Below are 21,053 nucleotides of genomic sequence, written 5' to 3' on the forward strand. Positions count from 1 at the left end.
ATTGGGTTATATAAATTGAACTGACTTGAATTAACGAATAAAAGAAAATCCATTGTGTCAAAGAAAATTGTGGGGGTTAAGAAGGTACCTAAAATTATCCTTGAATATGGAAGAGACAGCATCTCAAACCCAATTTTCTTGTGACCAAAAATAGTTCTGAAGGTGATTATTGAAGGTAAATCAATGGAGAAATATAGTTACGGTTTGAATATGAACTTCATCGTGTTGCTGGGATCTGTTGGGGTTTTCTGTGCAGAGGTGGGAAAACTGATCTCTGTCCTGCATTCATTTAAGACAACATCTCCAATTACATTCTCATAGTTCCACTTAACAGTCTCTCCTGCTTCTTCCCTTCTGTAAACTGACTGGCCATGCTTAGAATCATCAGAAACTCTTCCAGTAATTTCAAGTCAAGACTGAACCCACACAGAATTAGGAGCATGGTAGGGAACAAATCATCAAGGTCATTTTATAGTGTTTGACCTCTCATCTCTGGTCTGCAGTGCTTCCTAAACCTTCAAATTAGTAATACGAAGCCTTTAATTATGCAACTTACCTTAAAGGACCAGTCACGGAAAAAGTAGCAAATCATGCTACAATTACAAAATGGAAAATGTTTCCACATTGACCTAAATATATTTGAGTCAAATTTGGGTTTTATATTGTAATCTGTTTTATGCATTCATTTTTCTGCATTAGTTCTGGAACACCTCCTAAAAATGTCTAAAATCTGTATTCTGCATTCATTGTCACACAAAATTATAAACGTTCAAATTAACTATTAAAAAAACGTTCCAGATGGTCTTTTAATTATGACTATGTTGTTTTTGGACCAAATCAAAATTGTTTTCTGGGACAAAGATTCTGCAAAGCAGCAGTAGATCGTCAGTGCCTCCAAGTTGTGGGCTGTACCATTAGCATGGAGCAAGCCCGCCCCCACCTCCCATCATTGAGACCTCGGAGCAGAGATCTTGAGGCCCAGCCTGCCCATCAGATTTTTTGTCAAAAACATGCTCTTTTTCAAACTGCCTTTTTAAATTTGCTCCTAATTCAAAACCGTTTGAATAAAGAAATACTCAGAAATGCAATTTTAACCTTTATTTACTTAAGATATGACATCTATTATCAGAAAAATGCCACAAAAACATATTAAAACCATTAAATCTCAATAGCCATCAGAGTGGATCTTTAAAGTACTCCAAAGTTTTTTGCCACAACTGTAAATGTTGCACTGTCAGCTGTAAAAACAGAAGACTCCAGACTTTCAACAGTTACTATGACAACCATTTTCCAAGTTCAAGAAATAAAATTTCACAAAAATTTGGCAAATTTGTTCAAAATCCAGAGAATAGTTCCAAAAGTTGCATTTTGTGTGATTGTTAGTGCAATGTGATGCAAATACGCAGTGTGGTGGAATGCTCAGAGGACCATTCATGTCATCCTGCATGTCTGTGTTTGTGTTGCTGTGTTGTATAATGAATGAGTCCAGTATCATTGTGTCATTCTAACCCATTAGAAAGAGCCAGAGAGAATAGAAAACCAGATGAATAATTGAAGGTAAATCAGTTGAGACCTGCGTCCCCTTCCTACTCTCAGTTGGATGAAGCCAGGATCTTCAACTGAGCTCTTTAAAAAAAAACAGGGGGAAAGAGCAAAGAAGAGGAGCAATAGGCTGGATTTTGATTTTCTATAAATTTCTTTAGTCATTTTTTGAATAAAGAGGTGACTGGACTCAGGATCATCATGATACCATGGTGGCCCATCTGCTAGGGCTGGCCTTTCTCTACCTCACCACCAGTCCCGTTACATTTGCAGCAAATGGTAAGACGTTTACCCTTTTCTACAGCATTTCAAGACAATTTGATATTAAATCTATTGTTTTTACAAAGAGTGGTGTTTGCAATGTAATTCTCACATAGTTAATGCAACAAAAAGTGACTTAACAAAATCATATGCAGAATATAAATGTTTTTATAAAACATTTTTAACTTCTGAGCTGACACAAGTGGGTCGATGCACAAACAATGGCTGTGTCAGAATTCCTTCTCTTCTCCCTAACTACTAAAAACTATATAGCACAGGACTATCTAGTGTCCTGGATTTTAATAGCAATTCAGACACTATGCTCACTACTTTTTTTAAACAGCAAATATGACGTCACTGATTTTCTGAGGTAAAAATCTAATAAATATGAGCATTTTACAGAGTCTATTTATAAATCTACTGTGTTCTGAAGATGAAAACTTGGATTATTTATAAAACATAAGTACATGTTTTCACATTTAAAAAATCCTTTCAAATGCAATGCATTGTGGTATTTATTCGCCAACCTAGTTAGCATCGGTGCACACTGGTTTTTCGCAGAGACTTATGGGATATTTCTAGAGCACTAGATTTTGCAATTGTAGATTCTGACAGCCCTACAAAATGGTGAATGCACTTTGTGCTAAGTAGTGAGTAGTGAAGAAACTTGGACACAACTGATGAATTCCAAAGTTACGAGATTTTGTTTTACTCTTTAAATGTATTTAACCTTTATCTAAACAGGTTGGTCTACTAAGAACCAATTCTCATGTTTTATGATGGTCTGGACTTATAGAGCAAGTTTGTTATGATTCAAATTATTAACATGCAGTGTATATATTCCACACACATGTGTAGTCCTTGAAACTTTTGAATATAGCAGCAAAGAATATAAAAGACAGTTCTGACTGTCTGAAACACTGGTGTAATCAATCTAACAGTGGAACATTAGCAAGTCACATGACACCACTGTCCCCTCTCCCACTCACACACTCATCTGCAGGCATGTCAGTGTATCCTGTCCCAACGTCAGCGCTGGAGGTTAACCCCAACTGGGAGGTGGTGTACCAGGATATCAGCGTTTATGGGGTGGTGGGCAAAGCTGTGATCCTGGAGTGTGGTCCCACCGTGCCTGATATGTACATATGGAGCTTCACTCAGCCCGGCACCGAAGCCATAAAAGCTGTGGTGTATAACCTAGGTAAAGGTCCAAGGATCCAGAAGTTGGCTGAGACCCTGGGACAGATAACCATAATATCCAACAGTGCAGCTGTGAGCATCGAAAAGCTGCCTCTCGCTGCTCATGGCTTGTTCACCTGCCAAGCCTTCTATGACATCGAGCGAGAGCCCAAAGTCTACTATTACTATGTGCACCTTACTGTTCGAGGTAAGACCAGCTCTTTGCTTTCTTCTCTTTTGGCAAGGAAGAAGTGTGGCTGTTAGAGCTGATGTAATTTTGTAAACCTGCTCTTTGAAACTGGGAACATCTATCACTTAGGGAAAACAGAAAACGCCTACTGGGAAGGTTCCTGGATCTTAGCTAGATTGTAGTAAAACTCTGAGTTGTCCTGGAGAGGGACAACATTATCTTTCACTGTGGAGTGGTCATGTGTGAAAGGCATAACTCAAGGAGGATTTACCTCTCTTTATGAGCCCAACAACCTTTTGGAGAATTCTTCTTGGAGTCTCTGGTCAGACGGTGCATAACCACAGAGTTATTGTATCTTAGCATTTTTGTGTAGTCCGAGTGGTGTTAATCTTGTTACCAAATGTGACCATGTGACCAAAAGAATGATCAGAAGTGCAACTAAAGTCAGGAAGCTGTGTTCAGAAGGCTAGTGATTTGTTTTGTTCTTGTGTTATCCGATTTGTGTCCAAATATTTCCAACATTCAACCATGCATGCTCAGTAACAGCTTAACATGGTGGTGAGCTGGATAAAGAAATAGGTGAAGATGTTGCATACCATCTGCTGGTCAATAAACTGCAAGCTGTTGTCCTGGAAAACATAGGTTAAGACTCAGATCAGATTTAGATGTACGAGTTAGTGCTAACGAAGATAAGGATAAAAGATTTGGGATTGTATGAAGAAGTCGAAAAACTCATAATGCAATTCTCATAGAACCACGACCGAATGTACAAAAAAATCCAGATTCTGAACGTGCCAGAGCAGGCAGAGGTTGATGATGCTGACTGGGCCATTTTCCAGGTCTCTGTTGCAGTAGAAGAGGTACACAGCAAATGTCATACAGTGTTAGCCCTGGAGTCCCCAAGAAAAAATGCTTTACTTACATTTGTGTTGCCATCACGAAACCTGCAGGTCAAGCAAAGCAGACAGAAGCCCAACAGAAAGACTCCAGAACACTTTTTATTTATTGCCCCATTGTAATACATATTTAAAACAGGGCTGAAAAATTGTTAAAAATAAAATCTGGACCTGCTTGAATTCTGCAATGTTTTTAAAATTCACAGTACAGTATCATGGGATGTTTTTTTTTATATCTATTTTATTCTACACATTTGGACACATATTAATTATGTATCATGGCTTTTTAATTACTGATGCACTTTTTATCCAAAAACAAATTAATTGATTACAATTTCCTATTTTGAATGACCAATTTATGCACCTTTATGCATTATAGTAGTAGGTTCAAGGGCTGTCATCTGGACTTGGTTTTTAAAGTTGAAGACATTTCACCTCTTATCCAAAAAGCTTTGTCAATTCTGAATTAGCTAGTAAAAGAGGTGGTTTATATGTGCTCGTGGGGGAGGAGTCAGGCCTGAAACTAGATGGTATTGTCAACTTAGACTACATGGTTTCGGGTCGGTAAGGGTCCATTGTCCTGAGCTGGGGGTTGGGGAGACAATGGCTACCCTCCCCAAACTGGTCATCTCTTTCAGCTGTTAACGACCCAGGTGAAAATGGTTCAGTTTGTTTGGGTTTTAGAACACTGTTGTAGATGGATGGAAGAATAAACCTAAGAACACCATTCTTATTAAGAGAAGGTTTATGGCTTCTTTCACTCCTCGCTCAAACCATCCTTTCTCTCTGGCTAAAATTCGGACTTCACTATCCTCAAACAACCTCAGCTGAGGACAAAGGACAAAGTGTGTTCCAACTTTTTAGACGTTTCAGGCTCATGAGGAAAGAATGGAGGTGTTTTGGAGGAATGAACATGTGTGTCCTCTTCTCATTCAGTCCCAGTCAGTAAGCCTAACCTGCTGCTAAGTGATGCATCACCGGTGGAGGGATCCACAATGTGGATGCGCTGCATTCTGGAAAATGGGACAGAGCCAATCAAGTACATGTGGCAACATGAAACCCGCAATGGCAACATCACAGTGATTGCCCAGGGCAGCAGCAGCATCGTCAACATGACTGACGTCAGCAGGAACCACACGGGCTGGTACCGTTGTATAGCCACGAATGCTGTTAATACAGACAGCTCCAACCGCTTATGGCTGGACACCATCTGTGAGTAGTCACTAGTTATTTTTATTATTTTGAGAGTTCTTTAAAGGTCATAATGTGACCTCCACTGACCCAGAGTGAGCGTGTTCTTCCTGTCTCCACAGTTGGCCCCGACCTTCCTGAGATAAATGTGACTCCGTTCAGCATCACAGAACGAGGATACTCAGCTCTGGAAAGAGAGACTGTTTCTTTGCTGTGTCAAGCCCAGTCCAATCCAGCCAGTCAGTACGTTTGGTTCTACAACAACTCCCAGGTCTACACTGGTCCACAGTTCACCATCACCAAGATCCTCCGCATGCACACTGGCGATTATGCTTGTTTAGCCCAGAACACCTACCTGAACACCCGTTCAAAAAAAACCATCAGCCTAACCGTGTACTGTGAGTATACGCTTGACTGACTCCCTAGCATCGCCTCTCTTTGAACCTGTCCTCATCTTCTTTCCGTCTCACTTCTGCAATCTGCAAAATGATTGAAAAAGTGAGATAAGATCTTCTTTCACTTGACCTTCTCATGAATGCACCATTTATCTCCTCTGGCTTATCTTACTCCATGCATCACATCAGTTGTAAACTTTAAACACTCCAACATGGCAACACGCATACACAGAACTGAAAATGGAAATGCTGCAGCCCAGTTCTTCTGTTCGGACCACAGCGAAATATGATGGGACCCCCATGCAGGTACCTAACCGTAATAATGCAGTCTTTTCAAGTGCTTATTGGTCTTTGCATGCCCCTCAGTTTTGATGTTTCTTCAAAGATAAAGTTCATTTAAGTACTTTCTCAACTCTGATGTATGTTTTCTGGAATTTTCCAAACAAAATGTTGCCAGATAGATATTTTTTTCCAATAAGATTTCTCATCACTCCTACTTTCCATGCCACTGCGCTGTTATTTTGTCATTTTTGCAGACCCTCCTGATGGATCCCCCATTTGCTCCGTGGAACCAGCTTTAAATTACACCTCACTAAAACTGATCTGTTCCTGGCCTGGTGGATTTCCCTTGCCTGCTCTCCAGTGGAAAGGAGATCTTGTAGATCAGCTAAATTCACAGGACAGCTCTACCATTCTGCTGCCCCCTGGAGGCCTGATTCCCAACAACAGCTTGTTTAGCTGTGTGGGCTCACATCCTGCCCTGAAACAGCAGACAGAGTGCAGCACACGCACTCGTGAGTTTTAAAACCTTACAGTCGAAAATATTAAAGAGTGATGGAAAGAACAGAAATAATCAACCATTTACTGCTCCTCCTCCAGTTCTTCCTCCTGCAGAGCCGCTGTGTTTTGCCTACGTGACCAACAGTCAACAGCATCTGATGTTATCCTGCTCGTGGGATGGAGGGGCACCAAAGGCTTTTGTGTGGTGGGAGGGCCCTGGGGGCCAAAGCAAAGGTGGTCAAGAAAACTCCAACATCCTGGTCCTTCGTTACGGTACTGCTCGCAGTGGGGAACCCTACATCTGCTATGCTCAGCACCCACTTCTAATCCAACCCAAGACCTGCAGACTGACTCTGGGTCAGCACTCATTCTCACAACACAAAAGCACACGTGTGATTGGTCAATCAAACTAATGAATGTCTTTTTATGAGTAGAGGCCCCCGTGTTGTTGACCCAACGCAGAGTCATCTCTGTCTACGAAGGAACTGATGTGCAGCTAACCTGTAATCTGAGAGCTAACTATCTTCCTGTCAACGAAATCACCTGGTTCAACAATCGAGGTGCTGATATCCGTGACACGTCAAAGTACATGCTGCTGCGAACATCTGCATGGGCCAATCTGACCGTGAGAGACACAGACGAAACTCAAGACAGTGGAGAGTACAGGTGCTCCACTTCAAATGCTGTTGGAGGAGCAGAAATCAACGTCACTCTGGTGGTTAAAAGTAAGACGGTTTTTTTTATATACCCCTTTATCTAAACATATCATTCAACAAACTGATCTTTATTTTTGCTGTTTGTCCAATTTCACTAAAAGATTAAAGTTTATTACAAGACAGATACTGGACAAGGACTCAGTGGACCACTGCAATATAAAGGCTGAGCTTGCAGGATCTCAGGCCTCACTTGCTCTCAATTCAAGTTTATCAGTCTTGCACTGATGTTTTCTTTATAGATGAACTAGCAATTTAGGATTTCTTTAAAGTGTGAAGTACAACATAAATATAATTTATTCAACATTACCTTCCTACCCTGTTTTGGTGTGCAAAGTTTGGTGGACAGACTTTTATCATTAAATTATAAATGTTTTTAATGCAATGCTGAGATCATAGAAAATGATCTTTGATTTTCAGGCTTGTTGATTGCAGCACATAAAGGTTTTGTCCAGTACTCCAGTTTTCTTTTTTTCTGTCTTGTAGAAGAACAGGGGTAGGCATACAGTATATACACATGCTTCTTTCCACTCTCTTTCAAATAATTAATCAAACTCTATTTGGCGATAATAATATTTAATGTATTCATTGTGTCGCGTGTATGTATGTTGTATGTATAACTGCAAATCTGTCTGTTTATGATAAGGAGCAATTATAATGTAAAGAAAATAACTAAGTATTTTTATTGTCTTTTCTTTTGTTTTTACGCGTTGAGCGCGCTCTTGAAAGAACAGTGTGTGAATGTAACTTTAATTGTAATGTGATGAGTATTTTTTCAAAGTGTAAGCTACTAGTCTAAAAGAAAAACAAATTATAATCAAGTCTTAGCATTTCATAACCAAATTTTAAAAGTGCTGTTTCTCAACTGACCACTGGAGGCAGATCCGAATTCTATGACACAAACAAAAAGTAAAATTTTGCCACAAAACTCATAAATAGCTAGTTGCTTACCAAACAGTTTTCTTAATTTTATTTGGTGTTTTGTTTTAGGAGCTGGGTGGACCCATTGATCGAACAAAACTCCCACTTTAGTTTGTCTCGCCATATCAGCCATATTTAAAAATATGCCAAACTCCTGTTCACATGCATGATGATTTCATTTAAACCATCAGAATCCTATGAGTGATGTCAGAGCTGCCACAAATCTAGTGTATATGTGTCTACAGTTACAAAACAGAAATCCTAGATGCAAATGTTGGACCTTTTAGGAGTCTCCTTGTTTAGGATAGTGTTAGCACCTGTTAGCGTGGATCATAACCCTTTGCACCACCACTGCATGCGGCCATCATGATGCAGTAGTCGAATTACTAAGTGAAGTATGATTCTTTAGACCAGGGGTCACCAACCCTGTTCCTCGTGGGGTACTGTCCTGCTTGTTCTGCAGCTAACCTGCTTCAGTAGAGGCACTGTTTCTGACTGACTGAACAAACCTGATCCAGGTGAGCAGCAATTACTGAAGCAGGGTTAGCTTGGTTGGTGACCCCTGGTCTATACTGCTTAGGATAAATTATCCAAGGTAAATGTGTGTGTTTTTTTTGTTCTAAATTACACGTATTTGTTTTCATCAGAACACCCCATGCCACCCAATGCAACCCTGATCAAAGTGACATACAACAGCCGACAGAGAAACCAGGTGGAGCTGGAGTGGCAGGTGGAGAGTGAGACAAACGGAGGGTGGACAGGCTTTTCTCTCGAGCACCGCTTGGTGTCCGAGCGACCAGGAAAGGGGAGAAATAGCAATGGCTCCCTAAAGCAGGCGAAGGAGAAAGCTGCTGCCACAGACTGGTATCAAAACATCATCCAAGATCCAGATGTGAGGAGTCACACAGTACAAGGGCTGACACCGACGTTTACATACCAGTTTCGCATCATGTCTATTAACTACCGTACCGTCGGATACCCGTCTTCTGCAAAGACTCCAGGTACAGGATATAATATGGGTCGAATGTCCACAATTTATCATTTTAAGCAAAATTTTAAAAATACAAAAAACGAGGTAGTGCAGACAGTGTTATAAAAATCTGAAGCAGGTGATTATTCAAACGTATTTTATATTTCTGCTGATTGCTTCAATGATAACGGTCTGTTTTCTCTTTTTGACCCTCCTAGGTGAACAGTTATGTCACTCGCTCACACACGTCCCCTCACAGTAACACAGCATCCACTGGTTCCTCTTGACACCTTCTGCTTTCTTTTTTCTGACTGAACGTTTTCAATCTCCACTCACTGTGAATGAAATATCTGAAACAGCAATGAATCTGCATTGAGGGTAGGAAGTCCTGCAGAGAAGAGGGGAGTACTGCAAACCTTTAGGCACCACAGAGCAATATCTGAATACCTGATCTGTGATGGAGTACTCAGTGCTATCCAGTTGTCATGGAAACAACATCACCAATGGGCAACAGGAAATTGATCAAATCTTTTTAATGCTTGGAAACAATTGATCTCTTTTTAACCTACAGGCATACACAATCTAAGAGGATAAAAACTGCAGAAAAAAACTTGTGCAGTGACATTTGGAAAATCAAAAGATATGCAGCCCCTGACGAGTTTAGGGAAAGTCTGACCTGCATCATCAGTTCAAAATGGTCTAATGGCTTTCAGGCAAAAGAATTACAGTATTGCACAGATTCCCCTGTTTGACCAAGAGCTGCAACTCTTCATTAGTTTACAGTTGCAGGAAACGCTTTTCTAATATATGGGGGTTTATTTGCACTTCAGCAAGCAATTCTATTAGTGTCAACTATTTTGCAATGTGTAATTGTGATGTGTTGCAGCGGAACCACGCAGCAACATGTACCCTGCTGTGATTGGAGCAGCTATAGGCGGGATGCTCTTCGCAGCCATTCTGACGGCTCTGCTGCTCGTGTACATAATCCGCAACCGCAACAACAATCCCCGTGAGTCACAGCAACTGCTCACTATAAGAAATCCACTGAAATGCTGTGCTGTGGTATAATACTGTCTCTGTTTCCACAGGACTTCATGACATGCTGTTTGGCTCGTAAGTAACACTTTCAAAGTTGATGATGGGTAGTTTCCCACATTTACATTGATCTGCTTTGTGTTTCCAGACAGCACAGCCAATCCAGGGAAAACATCAACTTCCCCGAGGATGAGGTGGTCAGTGGCTTAGAGGGAGGAAGAGAGGACAGGGGTGGATCCTCCAGTGAAGGCAAGATGAACACTCAGACAAAATAAACACAGAAAAAGTGAAATGCATGAAAGTTTCTTACGGGGTTCATTGCAACTTTTGAATCTTGTACAAAAATGCTTACTATTAAGACCCACTTCAAAGACAATTCTGTTTTTGTGTTTTTTTTATTACGTTCTTTTTTGGAATTTTTGTCATGTCATGGTTATATATTAAGAAAATTAAGCCTAAACTTGCTTTTCTGAGGATTTCTTTATTCAAATTGTTGTGAATCAGGAGCAGATGAGAAAATGCTGTTTAAAAAAAGCCTGTCTCAGTGAAATAGGTGCCACAGTTGGCAGGCTACAAGCTCCCTGCTCTGCTCCATTCTGATGCATATCATATCATATCAATAATTCTGTAGTTCTATACGGCTCTAAACTGTACGGTTGGATAGCTGCAATATTGCTCACCATTTTTGTTGCACTGGTAATGTTAGGTTGGGGGTTTGAGGGGCTGTAAACTAGCAGGATAGATTTTAAACAGAGGTGATGGGAATTGAGCAAAGGCTTAGTCCATATCAGACAAACTACTACCGCTCTGCAGAAACTATGTCTTAAAAAAGGAAACAGGTTTTGGGATTTTGGCTAAAAACAACATAATCATAATTAAAAAGATCACAGGGAACTCTTTCACAATAGATCAAAAGGTGATCCTAGTGGGTCTTTAAGAGTAGAGGGCAAAGCTAGGAATCCAGTTGATTGTTTTGGGTATTTTGGGTAACGTTTGATGGTAGTTCGGAGTTGTTATCAAAGCCCAGAATAACCAAAATCAAGCAAAAGGTTGGACTAACAAACAGGTGGGACAGGTTTTAGAACACACCCATTAATGAAATAAAATGGTGAGATCTCAGGATTTAATGATCACAGGTCAAAAACACTACATTACCTTTCAAGCTTAACTTTATTTTTGAATAGTAAAAAAACAAGCCTACGGCTTGACTAATTTCTATTAGTGAAAGGGGACCTACTTGTGTACCAACTACAAAGCCAACACTGTTTGTTAGAATCATCTCTAAATTAGCCTCTAACAAGAGCTCATTGGGACACGGAGTAAGGTTTCAGATCTTAAATCTGCATCCAATGATCAGACCTAGTAAGGAGGCAGGTAGGCATCCTTAAGTTTCTCAACTGTCCATTATTCCTCTTTTTCAGGTCCAGTTATTGCGATACCCCGAGCAGCCTCACCGCTTACCATCCCCCCTCCGAGTGCCACTCCAAGCCCCACCCCCACAATCCAAGCCCCTCCCACAGATGATAACGAGCCCGTCAGCGTCACTATCACAGTCAAGGCTACAGGCTCGTAGTGGTACCTGATGCTGACCATAGCTGAAGGGTCCAACAGCATTCTAAAAAAAAAAAAAAAAACCAACCCATCTGTTCACAGAGATTTCAGATATTAGCACTTTAAAAAAATAAAATTATTTAGCGCAGTCATTTCAAAACCTTATGGTCAGTGGGCGCTTGTTTCCCCCGCATTATTTATACGTTTCTTTTCAGCTGAAGTTTTTCCACAATAGGTTATGTCTGTGTTACGAAGGATGCAGCATACAGTTGGTCTGTCAGTCATTTATTCATCTCTTTGTAAAGCCTAATATTCATGTAATGTAATAAAAACATCTTAGTCTAAACACAAGCAGTCTGTCACTGTATAACCGAGTTTGTTCACTTTCAAACTAGAAATATTAAACAGGAACTTTGCACGATGACAGCGGAACTTTCACACACAACACGGAAATATGTACAGCGAAAGCCTGGAGTCCATTTGAAGCTGTTCACACCACAGGCAGTAAAATCTTCTGACTGTTGACAATGTCGCCCAGCTTCTGCTTGATTTTCACAAAGAGGCGCTTGAACTCCAAACCGTCACCCTAAAAAAAACACAAGGAAAACATGAATACCTGTTGGTCTATCCTTTACTGTAAGAGATTAACATTGAAGGTACTTTAAAAGGCCAAAGACAGGAAGCCTTTGTACAATAGACACGTCTTTTTAACATGATCTTGTGGCCTTTTTCTCATTATGGAGGACATATAGAAAAGACTTCAAGTTTAAAACAGCAATTCTGAGTATTTTTTTTTAATTAAAACTGTGGTGACTCAGTAGCAGATGAAAAAATGTCCTGAAAAAGCTCCCAGTTGTGACGTAGAAAATACGCTGGGTACAAGCTTCCTGCTCCGCTCCAATCTGATGCATCCACTTGCAGACAAATACATCCATGCACGTCTTTGTTTTCTTTCTCTGAGCTGGAATCTGGCTCTAGACTGTACCGCAGGATGGCTCCAATACTGCTCGAAATTTTGTTACACAGGTAATGTAAGGGAGTGTGAGCTAGGGGCTGTAAGCTAGTGGGAGTGCATTTTAAAGGGATGCTGGGAAATGGAGGTAGGCTTACTCTGAATCAACAGTTCCGCCCACAACTCGGAGGCAAATTTCTAATGAACGTCTGCTGCTCTGCAGAAACTTTGTCTTAGAAAACGACAGTTTTTGGATTTTGACTAAAAACGACATATTTATAATTAAAAGGATGACTGGGAACACTTTGACAATAGATCAAAAGATGATCAGAGTGGGACTATGGACTGTCCTCTGCAGTCATTTCTGATTTTTCCAGATCTTTACTCCCAAGTCAGACAAATACAATAAAATAAATAGAAATGTAAAACAATTTTTTTACTGGTTTGTTTTTACCTTTCAGCTTTTGTTGGTGGTCTTTTTATTATCTCATTAGTGAATGACAGTGACGATGATTTAGATTCATGGGGCAACTACAAAACAAAGCCTAAACCTACCTTAGACAGCCTGAAGTCCAGAAGCACTTTCTGGTTCAAATGCAGGAGCAGGACCTTAAAGACTAGCGGGTTGTTGCGTTTATCCAGCGTGTTCAGAGTTACCTGTAAGTATTGAGAAGAGATCGATGTTTCTTTCCACTTTTACTTAAAAAAAAAAACGTGGTCATCTACAAAAAATACAGCTTTACCTGTCTGCAGGTGAGTTTGAAACCGAGTGCAAGAGCATCACAGGTGTCTTTCAGCGCAGACAAAGTTGCATCAGCATCCACTGTGGTGAAGAAACGGGTCATTCTCCGAACTAATTTCTGCCACGGCGACTGTGGAACACAAAAAACTGAAGTTAGAACTGGGAGGAGGTGGCGATAGATGATAACAGACATCCAGAAAGAAGAAGAACCATCCCTGAAATTTAACCATCACCTGACTGGCTCCAGGCGTGGCCAGTAACTGACTACCCAGCAGCATGTGCTCAGGCTTGGTCGGCTGCGAGAAGCTGACTTGACCTTCGCTTTGCCCAAACACCAGCATGGCTTCCCAGCCGCCAGCGGCAAAATCAGGCTGAGAGCTGGACAGCTGCATCCTGTCGTCACTGCACAGAAGAGGAGCTTTAAGCACATGGGTCAACAAAAACACAAGGAGGAGGAGAAGGACACGTTTCAGACCTGCTAGCACGGAACATAAAATCCCTGTTGTTGTGAAGAACCTTGCTGCAGCCCGAGCTCAGACATCCTGAGGAGGCACAGATTCATTAATACATCATTATCCTGCCTTAAACCCATTTTACAGAACTTCTCAACAAACTACAAGCATATCAAAGGTCATTGTAAAATAATGACTTTTTCATTATATCTTTATCCAAGAATATTCCAACAGTGAAGGATCAAATCTTTGCAGCAGGTCTGTGTGGGACTGATGGTGCCTCTTGCCTTGTGTAAACCAGCGGTCTTTCTTTAGCTCTTCTCCAGTGATCCGGGTATTGGGATTGGGTTGCAGTAATTTGGACAACAAGCCTAAGGACATTAGAAGAATTATCATCCAACAAAGTCATTTCTGAATCTAAACTGAAGCACTTTTATTTTAAAGCAATCTGATACTAGGCTCCAACATTAGTCCAAACACAGAAGTGTCTTTTCCTTATCAAACATATTTCTCCAATGGCAGAACCTGATAGAACAAACACAATGAACTAAAAGAAAAGACAGAAATGTTGGAATAGAAGTCTAAGAAATCTCCACCAAAGGTAAGAAGCTTTTATGTTATAATGAGGTGGGAGTATGATTACGCGGGACCACATGTGAAGAGCAGTTGTTGGGAGAATGACATTAAAGATCAGGGGCCTCATTTATAAAACTTGATGCGTAGGATTTGTGTCAGAAGTGGCGTACGGATGAAACATAGGACGTGCGTACGCACAGAAATATCCGGATTTATAAAACCGTGCGCACGCACATCCTACGCATCTTTCCCTTAAAAAATCACAACCGATTCTAAATGCAGCGCAGCTTTTGCGGCTGCATGAAACGCCCATAGTTGCCCATAAATAGTCCGTGAAACGCCCACAAATGAATATTCATTGATTGCGAAACCATGGCAAATACAGAGAGGAAATCAAAAAAACGGAACTTCACTCAATGTGAAGTAGAAGTTATCGTTGGCGAGGTGGAAAAGAGGAAAAAAAGTGTTGTTCTGAGGGCACAGTGTGGGCATTACTAATGCCAAAAAGGCACGTGAGTGGCAAACGGTGGCAGACGCCGTTAATGCTGTAGCCTCACAACCTCGGACCGTGGCCGAAATAAAAAAGAAATGGTCGGACATCAAAGTCGAGGCAAAAAAACGTCTAGCGCTCCATCGCCTGAGTGTGTCTGCCACGTGGGGGGGAGACACCGGAGCTGACCCCTCTTGATGAGAGACTGGCGGCAATAATTGGGGAATCCCTATTAAGTGGAGAGTGCAGAGGTCCAACAGGACGGCTCGAGGAAGTCGGAACCGGCTCATAAGCCACTCGTCCTCGTTTGCCAGCAAGTCTTCTTGCTGTCTAAAGATGCGTTCGCTCCGAATTCTTCCATTTGCCACATCTTCTAAGAGCGCAAGATCAGCCATTGTGCGTCATTACGCATTGTGATGGGGCATTTTATGTCCATCCATTTATTTACATCTGACAAGCTACAGATGTCGGTAATAATCGACGTGGAAATGGGAAATTGTTCAGCGCAAATGTAATTTCTTGTTGCTTTCTGAATGGTTGAGACATACGCCATACATTGTTTTATCAAAAAGAAAACAAACTAAAGGCATATGCATGAAAACCATAATTCCGTAACTTGTGAAGAAATGTTTTACTATGAAAACAACTTTCCCCAGTGGACAATTAATACGTCTGTCTGTCTGTCTAATTGCCCCTATATCTGCTCCGCCAGACGGACACATTAACGAGAATATCAGTTTTGTACATTATTTTGTTCTTTTAACTAAATTATTTATGAGGATGAATTGCACAACATGCCAATATTGCAGAACATATTTCACTTTTCTTTTTGCAAATATGTGTTCATTTGAATTTCTGTTGTAATTTTCGTTTGATTTTTTTTGTTTGTCTCACTGCTGATCGATCAAACGGGTGTTCGTGTAGGCTTTTAATTGTAAGACTTGCTTTGTGAAGTCTTCATGTTATTTATGAGAGGCAGTATGGTCATTTTCACTTTCACGTGTTTCTTCCATCTGCCGACGGTGTCGCCGTTTCTCATTTCACCCGTTTTTGTGCGTACGCCTGGGTCAGAGCTTGCGTGAAGGACCGCACATTTTCCCGTCAAGTTTGCTTTTTATAAATATCAATTATTGCGTAGAGAGAGGCGTACGCCTTCTTTTGTGCGTACGCAACGTTTATAAATGAGGCCCCAGCACACAGCGAAATCAGACTCACTAAGGGGGGCTGGTTGTATTTTCTTCCAGGGAGGTAGGTAGGTTTTCCTCTGAAGCCAGTCTGCATACTCCTGACAGCTCTCAGTGGGTTGGTCCCATGGCAGCTCTGACAAACACAAAAATACTGTTACAGAATTCAAGGACATGGATCATACATACAGACTTATGGACAAATATTGAGCATTGTGTAACTATTGTGGTTTTTGGTTTTGTATTTGCGTGACTAAATCTTTACTTAGAGGATATAGAGGATGTGAATGTATCCGTCACGTGTCACTCCTTGATTGGAAATAAAGCTCTAAAAGATATGTTTTCGACTGTGAGTCTTACTGAAAGGCATTGAATTTATTTAGTATGTTTGGAGAACTGGGTACAAATTAACATAATTTTTTATTCCAGTCCTTTTCCATGACTCCGTTAACCTTACCTCCAGCCAGCATGGCAGTGAGGACGATCCCACACGCCCAGATGTCTGCGGGCTGAGCGTGGTACTCGCTTTGGCTGAGCAGTTCCGGAGCCACATAAGGCAGAGTTCCACAGAGTCGATTCAGACGCCGCTCGCGTCCTTTGAAGCGAAACATGGTAGCCAGGCCAAAGTCGGTCAGCTTCAGATTGTCTAAAGACAAAATCGTTGGTGTTTAGGGAACCACGAGGTTTTGAGGGAAGACGCGACACACATACAGTCTATAACCTTTGTCATCCAGAAGAATGTTCTCAGGTTTTATGTCTCTGTGGGTGATGCCGAGTTTGTGGAGGTATTCCTGTTAAATACAAACTCCGGAATTAGCGAGCAGGAACGGACAGACTTATGGATACACTGGTGAGAGTTACTTACCACAGCGGCGATGAGCTGCTGGAAAAACCGATGAGCATCTCTCTCTGGCATCCCCACATCAGGTTCTGGAGGAAACATTAGTTAGAAGTTGCAAACAATGTGACCAACATTAAACCACAATAATCCTTAGAGACAAAACAAGTAAAGACTCCGCTGAATTTAAAGTGAGCATCTTACCAATGCGGTCAAACAGCTCCCCTCCAGTGCAGTATTCTAGGAAGAGATAGACGGTTGTTCCTTCTCTCCGATGACCGAAAAACCTTACAATGTTGCAGTGGTTGAGAATCTACAAAAAAAATAATATTTCAGATGAACAGACAATTTCAAAGACCCACTCTGACGAAAATTGTGTTTCTGGTTTTCTCAACATGTTCTCATGATGGAAAAAACTATATGAAGAAAATTGAGCTTGCAATGGTATTTTTGAGTATTTTTATTTTCAAATGGTTGCGAATCACAAAAAAAGACCGTTTGAAAAAGAACGTATCTGCAATGTAGAAAATACAATGTCTCCCTTTGTATTTGTCCAATTACTTAAGAGCCCATGAAATGAAGGGATTGTGTTTAAAAAATGCTTTAGTTTTTCATAATTCTATGAAATCTTTTAGTTCAAACCATGGTATAAAAGCTGAAAGTCTGCACTTTAATGGCATCTGAGTTGTTTTATTTAAAATTCACTGTGGTAATGTACAGAAAGAATGTGTCTCTGTCCAAATATTTATGGTCCTGACTGTAGATGAATATATCCATGTAGGTCTTCGTCTTCCTCGTCCGAGGTGGTATCTGGCTAGAAACTGTACGGCTGCATGGGTCCAATGTTGCTCGCCATTTGTGTTGCACCGATAATGTTAGGGTGAGGATGTGAGGGGCTGTAAGCTAGTGGAATAACATGTAAAAAGCTGGGTGTCAGGAAGTGAGGACAGGGTTGTTCCGTGTCAACGGTTCCGCCCACAACTCAGAGGTATATTTTTAATGAACTGCTACAGTTTCCTCAGCGTAATGATGGCTCCTTTCACCTGCATGGTGAGCTCCTTTGACCACATGTCTGTTCACAGCAAAATCTTCAAAATGCAAGCACGAGTCCTCTAATCAACCCCAGGCCTTTTATCTGCTTCACTCATAATGACATAACAAGGGAATTGCCCACACCTGCCCATGCAATAGCATGGAAGTCAATTGTCCAATTACTTACGAGCCCATGAAATGAAGGGATTGTGTTTAAAAAATGTTTTAGTTTTTCACATTTCTATGCAATCTTTTTGTTCAACCCATGAAATAAAAGCTGAAAGTCTGCACTTCAATGGCATCTGAGTTGATTTATTTCAAATTGTAGTAATGTACAGAAACTAAATTAGAAAAAATGTGTCTCTGTCCAAATATTTATGGTCCTAACTGTATGTCTTAGAAAACGACACATTTCTTTTTCATTTTGGCTAATAATGGAATAATCGTAATTGAAAGACCACCAGGGACATTTTTTGAAAATAGATCAAAAGACAATCGGAGAGGGAGTTCAAAGCTTTTTAATTAACCAGTAAGAATGGGTACTTATTCAGGTTTTTAAAAATGCAAAAATTATTCAATAGATTCCTTTTTTAATCTGTAAACAAATTGCTTAAACAACAAAAATGAGAGATGATTTGTGTCAGAAGTGCCTGGTTGGGACCAGCTGTTTTAGACGTGGCTGGGATACCTTATGGATGCAGATCTCTTTCTTGACATTTTCTGCACACTCCTCTGCTTGTGACGTGTCGATCACCTTTACCGCCACCGCCTCCTCCGTCTGCCTGTTCACCAGCAGCCTCACTCTGAACACCAGATCAGCGTAGGAACAAAAACAAACCAAAAATAAGGATAAAATCAATTCTCAATTGCATTGCTCCCTCTTCATTTATTAAATTTCTATTCAAAACAAATCAGTTTGGTTAAAAATGTGTTTGCAAAAAAACATTTTTTTGTAAATAATAATTTCATGTCAGATTCTTATCCTTTTTGTTGCATTACACTTTCATCTTTATAATTTATCTGAATACATATACAGCTGTTCTTCTCCTGCCTCTCTTCCCGTGTGATAAATCCTCACTAAAACTCTTTCTACATAACTTTTTCTGATGGGTTTTCCACATGGTCCTATTCTAAAATATTTAAAAACAGATTCGGACCGCTTTAATCTAAGCATATCATATGTTATGCTTGTAATCATTTTAATGGCAAAACATTTACAATGATTTTTACTTTTATGTCTAATTTACAACAATGAAAGTTTTCTGTTAGTTAGATTTGGCTTTGATCCATCAATAACCCTTGTGCTATGGGGTCCAGATGACCCCACCCTTACATTGACGTGTTCTCCCTACCATGACAAAGGTGGATAAAGGTGGAAAGATTTCATGGAATCCATGGACACCAGTGAAGATCACAAATCATTGAAAAAAAAAGGTTCAGCGCACTGTCTTGACTTGTGGGGTCCAGATGACCCCACTCCCAGCGTTAACGTGCCTTTGATAGCACAAGGGATAAGTGTCAAAATCTTCCAAAACTGAAACCCGCTCACTAACTCCTCTACTAGTCTTCAGCAGATGTGTGTGCAGATGTTGTGTGTGGGTTCTAATGAACACGTGTGGTCCTGCTACGCCATGAAAAGACTTTCTGAAGGGTCCAAAAAGAAAAAGGGTTCCTACTCTCCATAAGCTCCTTCTCCCAGCGTCTGGACCACGTCCCAGTCCTGCACGAAAGGCACCGCCATGATGATGATGAGGATGGAGAACAGAGAGAGAGAGCCGGTCAGAACAGAACCAGTCCTGAAAGTGGACAACAGCTGCTGCTCGGCTCAGAGAGCCTGGTTTGGTCAGACTGAAAAGTCCAATCTACACGGCTGCTGTCTCCTCTTGTTCCTTTTCACAGATATCCATCGAGCCAGTTCGGTTCAGAACCAGCAAAGCTTCACGAATTTGGCGCTAAGAACTTTCCCAGTGACAACTTCCGTTTCTTCTTCTTCTGTTGTTGGAAAACACTTTTTTGTGCATTACCGCCACCACGCGGGTCATTCCGGAATTGGAGGACATATTACATTCCACTCATAAGTATCCCTCCGAGGAAAGTTTTTGACATGTCTTTCTGGCATTTTTCTTATGAAAGAGAACAGTTGTAATAAAAATCAGTTCATTTTTGCATGTCTGAGTATTTCTCCTTTTAATTTGCTGTCAATCAAACGGTCGCAAAGATGCTCTATTTAAATTGATGACCCGTTGTGATATTGTTGTTTCATTTTATTTGCTGTGCGAGTGAATTCAACAATCTGCATGTGCTAGCATCAAATCAGTTACGAGCCACAGCCAGTGCTGCTTGCTGGTGCAATGTCGCCTAAATTATAATGTTATTAAAAGCATTTTCATGGACTTATCAAAGTTCTTTTTCATGTGTAACTGTATTAAAGCGAAAGTAAGTCAATAATAAAAACTTTGGTGATTTTTTTTCTATCCTACATTGACAAAAATGTTGAAATGAAATCTTAAACAACCCACTTCAAGTGTTACCAATTAAATGGTATAAATAAGTTAATCTGTGGCATAGGGGCTTATTTATTAATTTTTGCATTGGTGTTTTTGCATCCTTATTTGATTTGATTAACAGCACCTTGAGCTGTTTTCTTTACATGAAATGTGCTGTATAACTAAAATTAATCTGAATTGATATGAATATATTTGTTAAACTGACTGATGACATCAGTGCCTCACCAGCACTCACCACATCTCACTGCTGAGCATGTTAAGGTAAAATTGCTATGAGCAGAAACTTACCAAATGTAGCACAATTCACACAAGCTGAATTCCATCTAAATTCCCCAAAATTGTATTTTCTGTATGTTGTTTAACAGAAGGATTGACACGTTTAAAATTAACATGGATTGTTATTTGCAAATAATACAAATTTGAAAGCTGTTTCCTCAGCACGTAGAGCTGCATTTTCCTCATAGAAGGGGACAACATTAAGTTCCAAGCATGAACTTATTAATACTTTCATACAACTGTTTGAAATCCTTTCACCTTCTTTTAGATGAACTTTAGTCTTGATCTAAATCAGACCATGAAGAAGGACAAATACTGCAGTTGGGGAAAAGTCTCACGTTGCATCAGTCTTTTGAAACTGAATAAATAAAAGAGTGATC

General features: G+C 40.5%; 2 protein-coding genes across 3 annotated transcripts; one reads left to right on the forward strand and one right to left on the reverse strand.

The window, feature by feature from the left end:
- The first annotated feature begins 1,591 nt into the window (after nucleotides 1–1,591).
- Nucleotides 1,592–11,736, forward strand: LOC105355623 (V-set and immunoglobulin domain-containing protein 10-like 2). The gene is made up of 12 exons (XM_020708851.3): nucleotides 1,592–1,821; nucleotides 2,807–3,190; nucleotides 5,005–5,280; nucleotides 5,382–5,657; nucleotides 6,191–6,448; nucleotides 6,534–6,791; nucleotides 6,869–7,159; nucleotides 8,716–9,069; nucleotides 9,925–10,047; nucleotides 10,127–10,151; nucleotides 10,222–10,322; nucleotides 11,495–11,736. The coding sequence occupies exons 1-12, from the start codon at nucleotides 1,752–1,754 to the stop codon at nucleotides 11,644–11,646; spliced, it is 2,568 nt and encodes an 855-aa protein (XP_020564510.2). The 5' UTR covers nucleotides 1,592–1,751; the 3' UTR covers nucleotides 11,647–11,736.
- Nucleotides 11,737–11,893: 157 nt separating this feature from the next.
- Nucleotides 11,894–19,894, reverse strand: chek1 (checkpoint kinase 1). 2 transcript variants are annotated; one of them, XM_004076376.5, is made up of 13 exons: nucleotides 19,567–19,894; nucleotides 18,579–18,693; nucleotides 17,063–17,171; nucleotides 16,886–16,950; nucleotides 16,742–16,811; nucleotides 16,478–16,666; nucleotides 16,052–16,156; nucleotides 14,058–14,141; nucleotides 13,794–13,860; nucleotides 13,552–13,720; nucleotides 13,320–13,448; nucleotides 13,132–13,233; nucleotides 11,894–12,210 (listed from the first exon to the last, which is right to left on the reverse strand). In XM_004076376.5, exons 1-13 carry the CDS (start codon nucleotides 19,629–19,631, stop codon nucleotides 12,115–12,117), a joined length of 1,365 nt encoding a protein of 454 aa, XP_004076424.1. In that variant the 5' UTR covers nucleotides 19,632–19,894; the 3' UTR covers nucleotides 11,894–12,114. The 2 variants fall into 2 exon arrangements, with proteins under 2 accessions (XP_004076424.1, XP_023817953.1); XM_023962185.2 differs by lacking the exon at nucleotides 14,058–14,141 and having other exon boundaries at nucleotides 19,567–19,884.
- Nucleotides 19,895–21,053: the final 1,159 nt, after the last annotated feature.

This window comes from Oryzias latipes, chromosome 14, assembly GCF_053564925.1.
Source record: "Oryzias latipes strain Hd-rR chromosome 14, Olatipes_Hd-rR_3.1".
In the NCBI taxonomy this organism is placed as follows: domain Eukaryota; kingdom Metazoa; phylum Chordata; class Actinopteri; order Beloniformes; family Adrianichthyidae; genus Oryzias; species Oryzias latipes.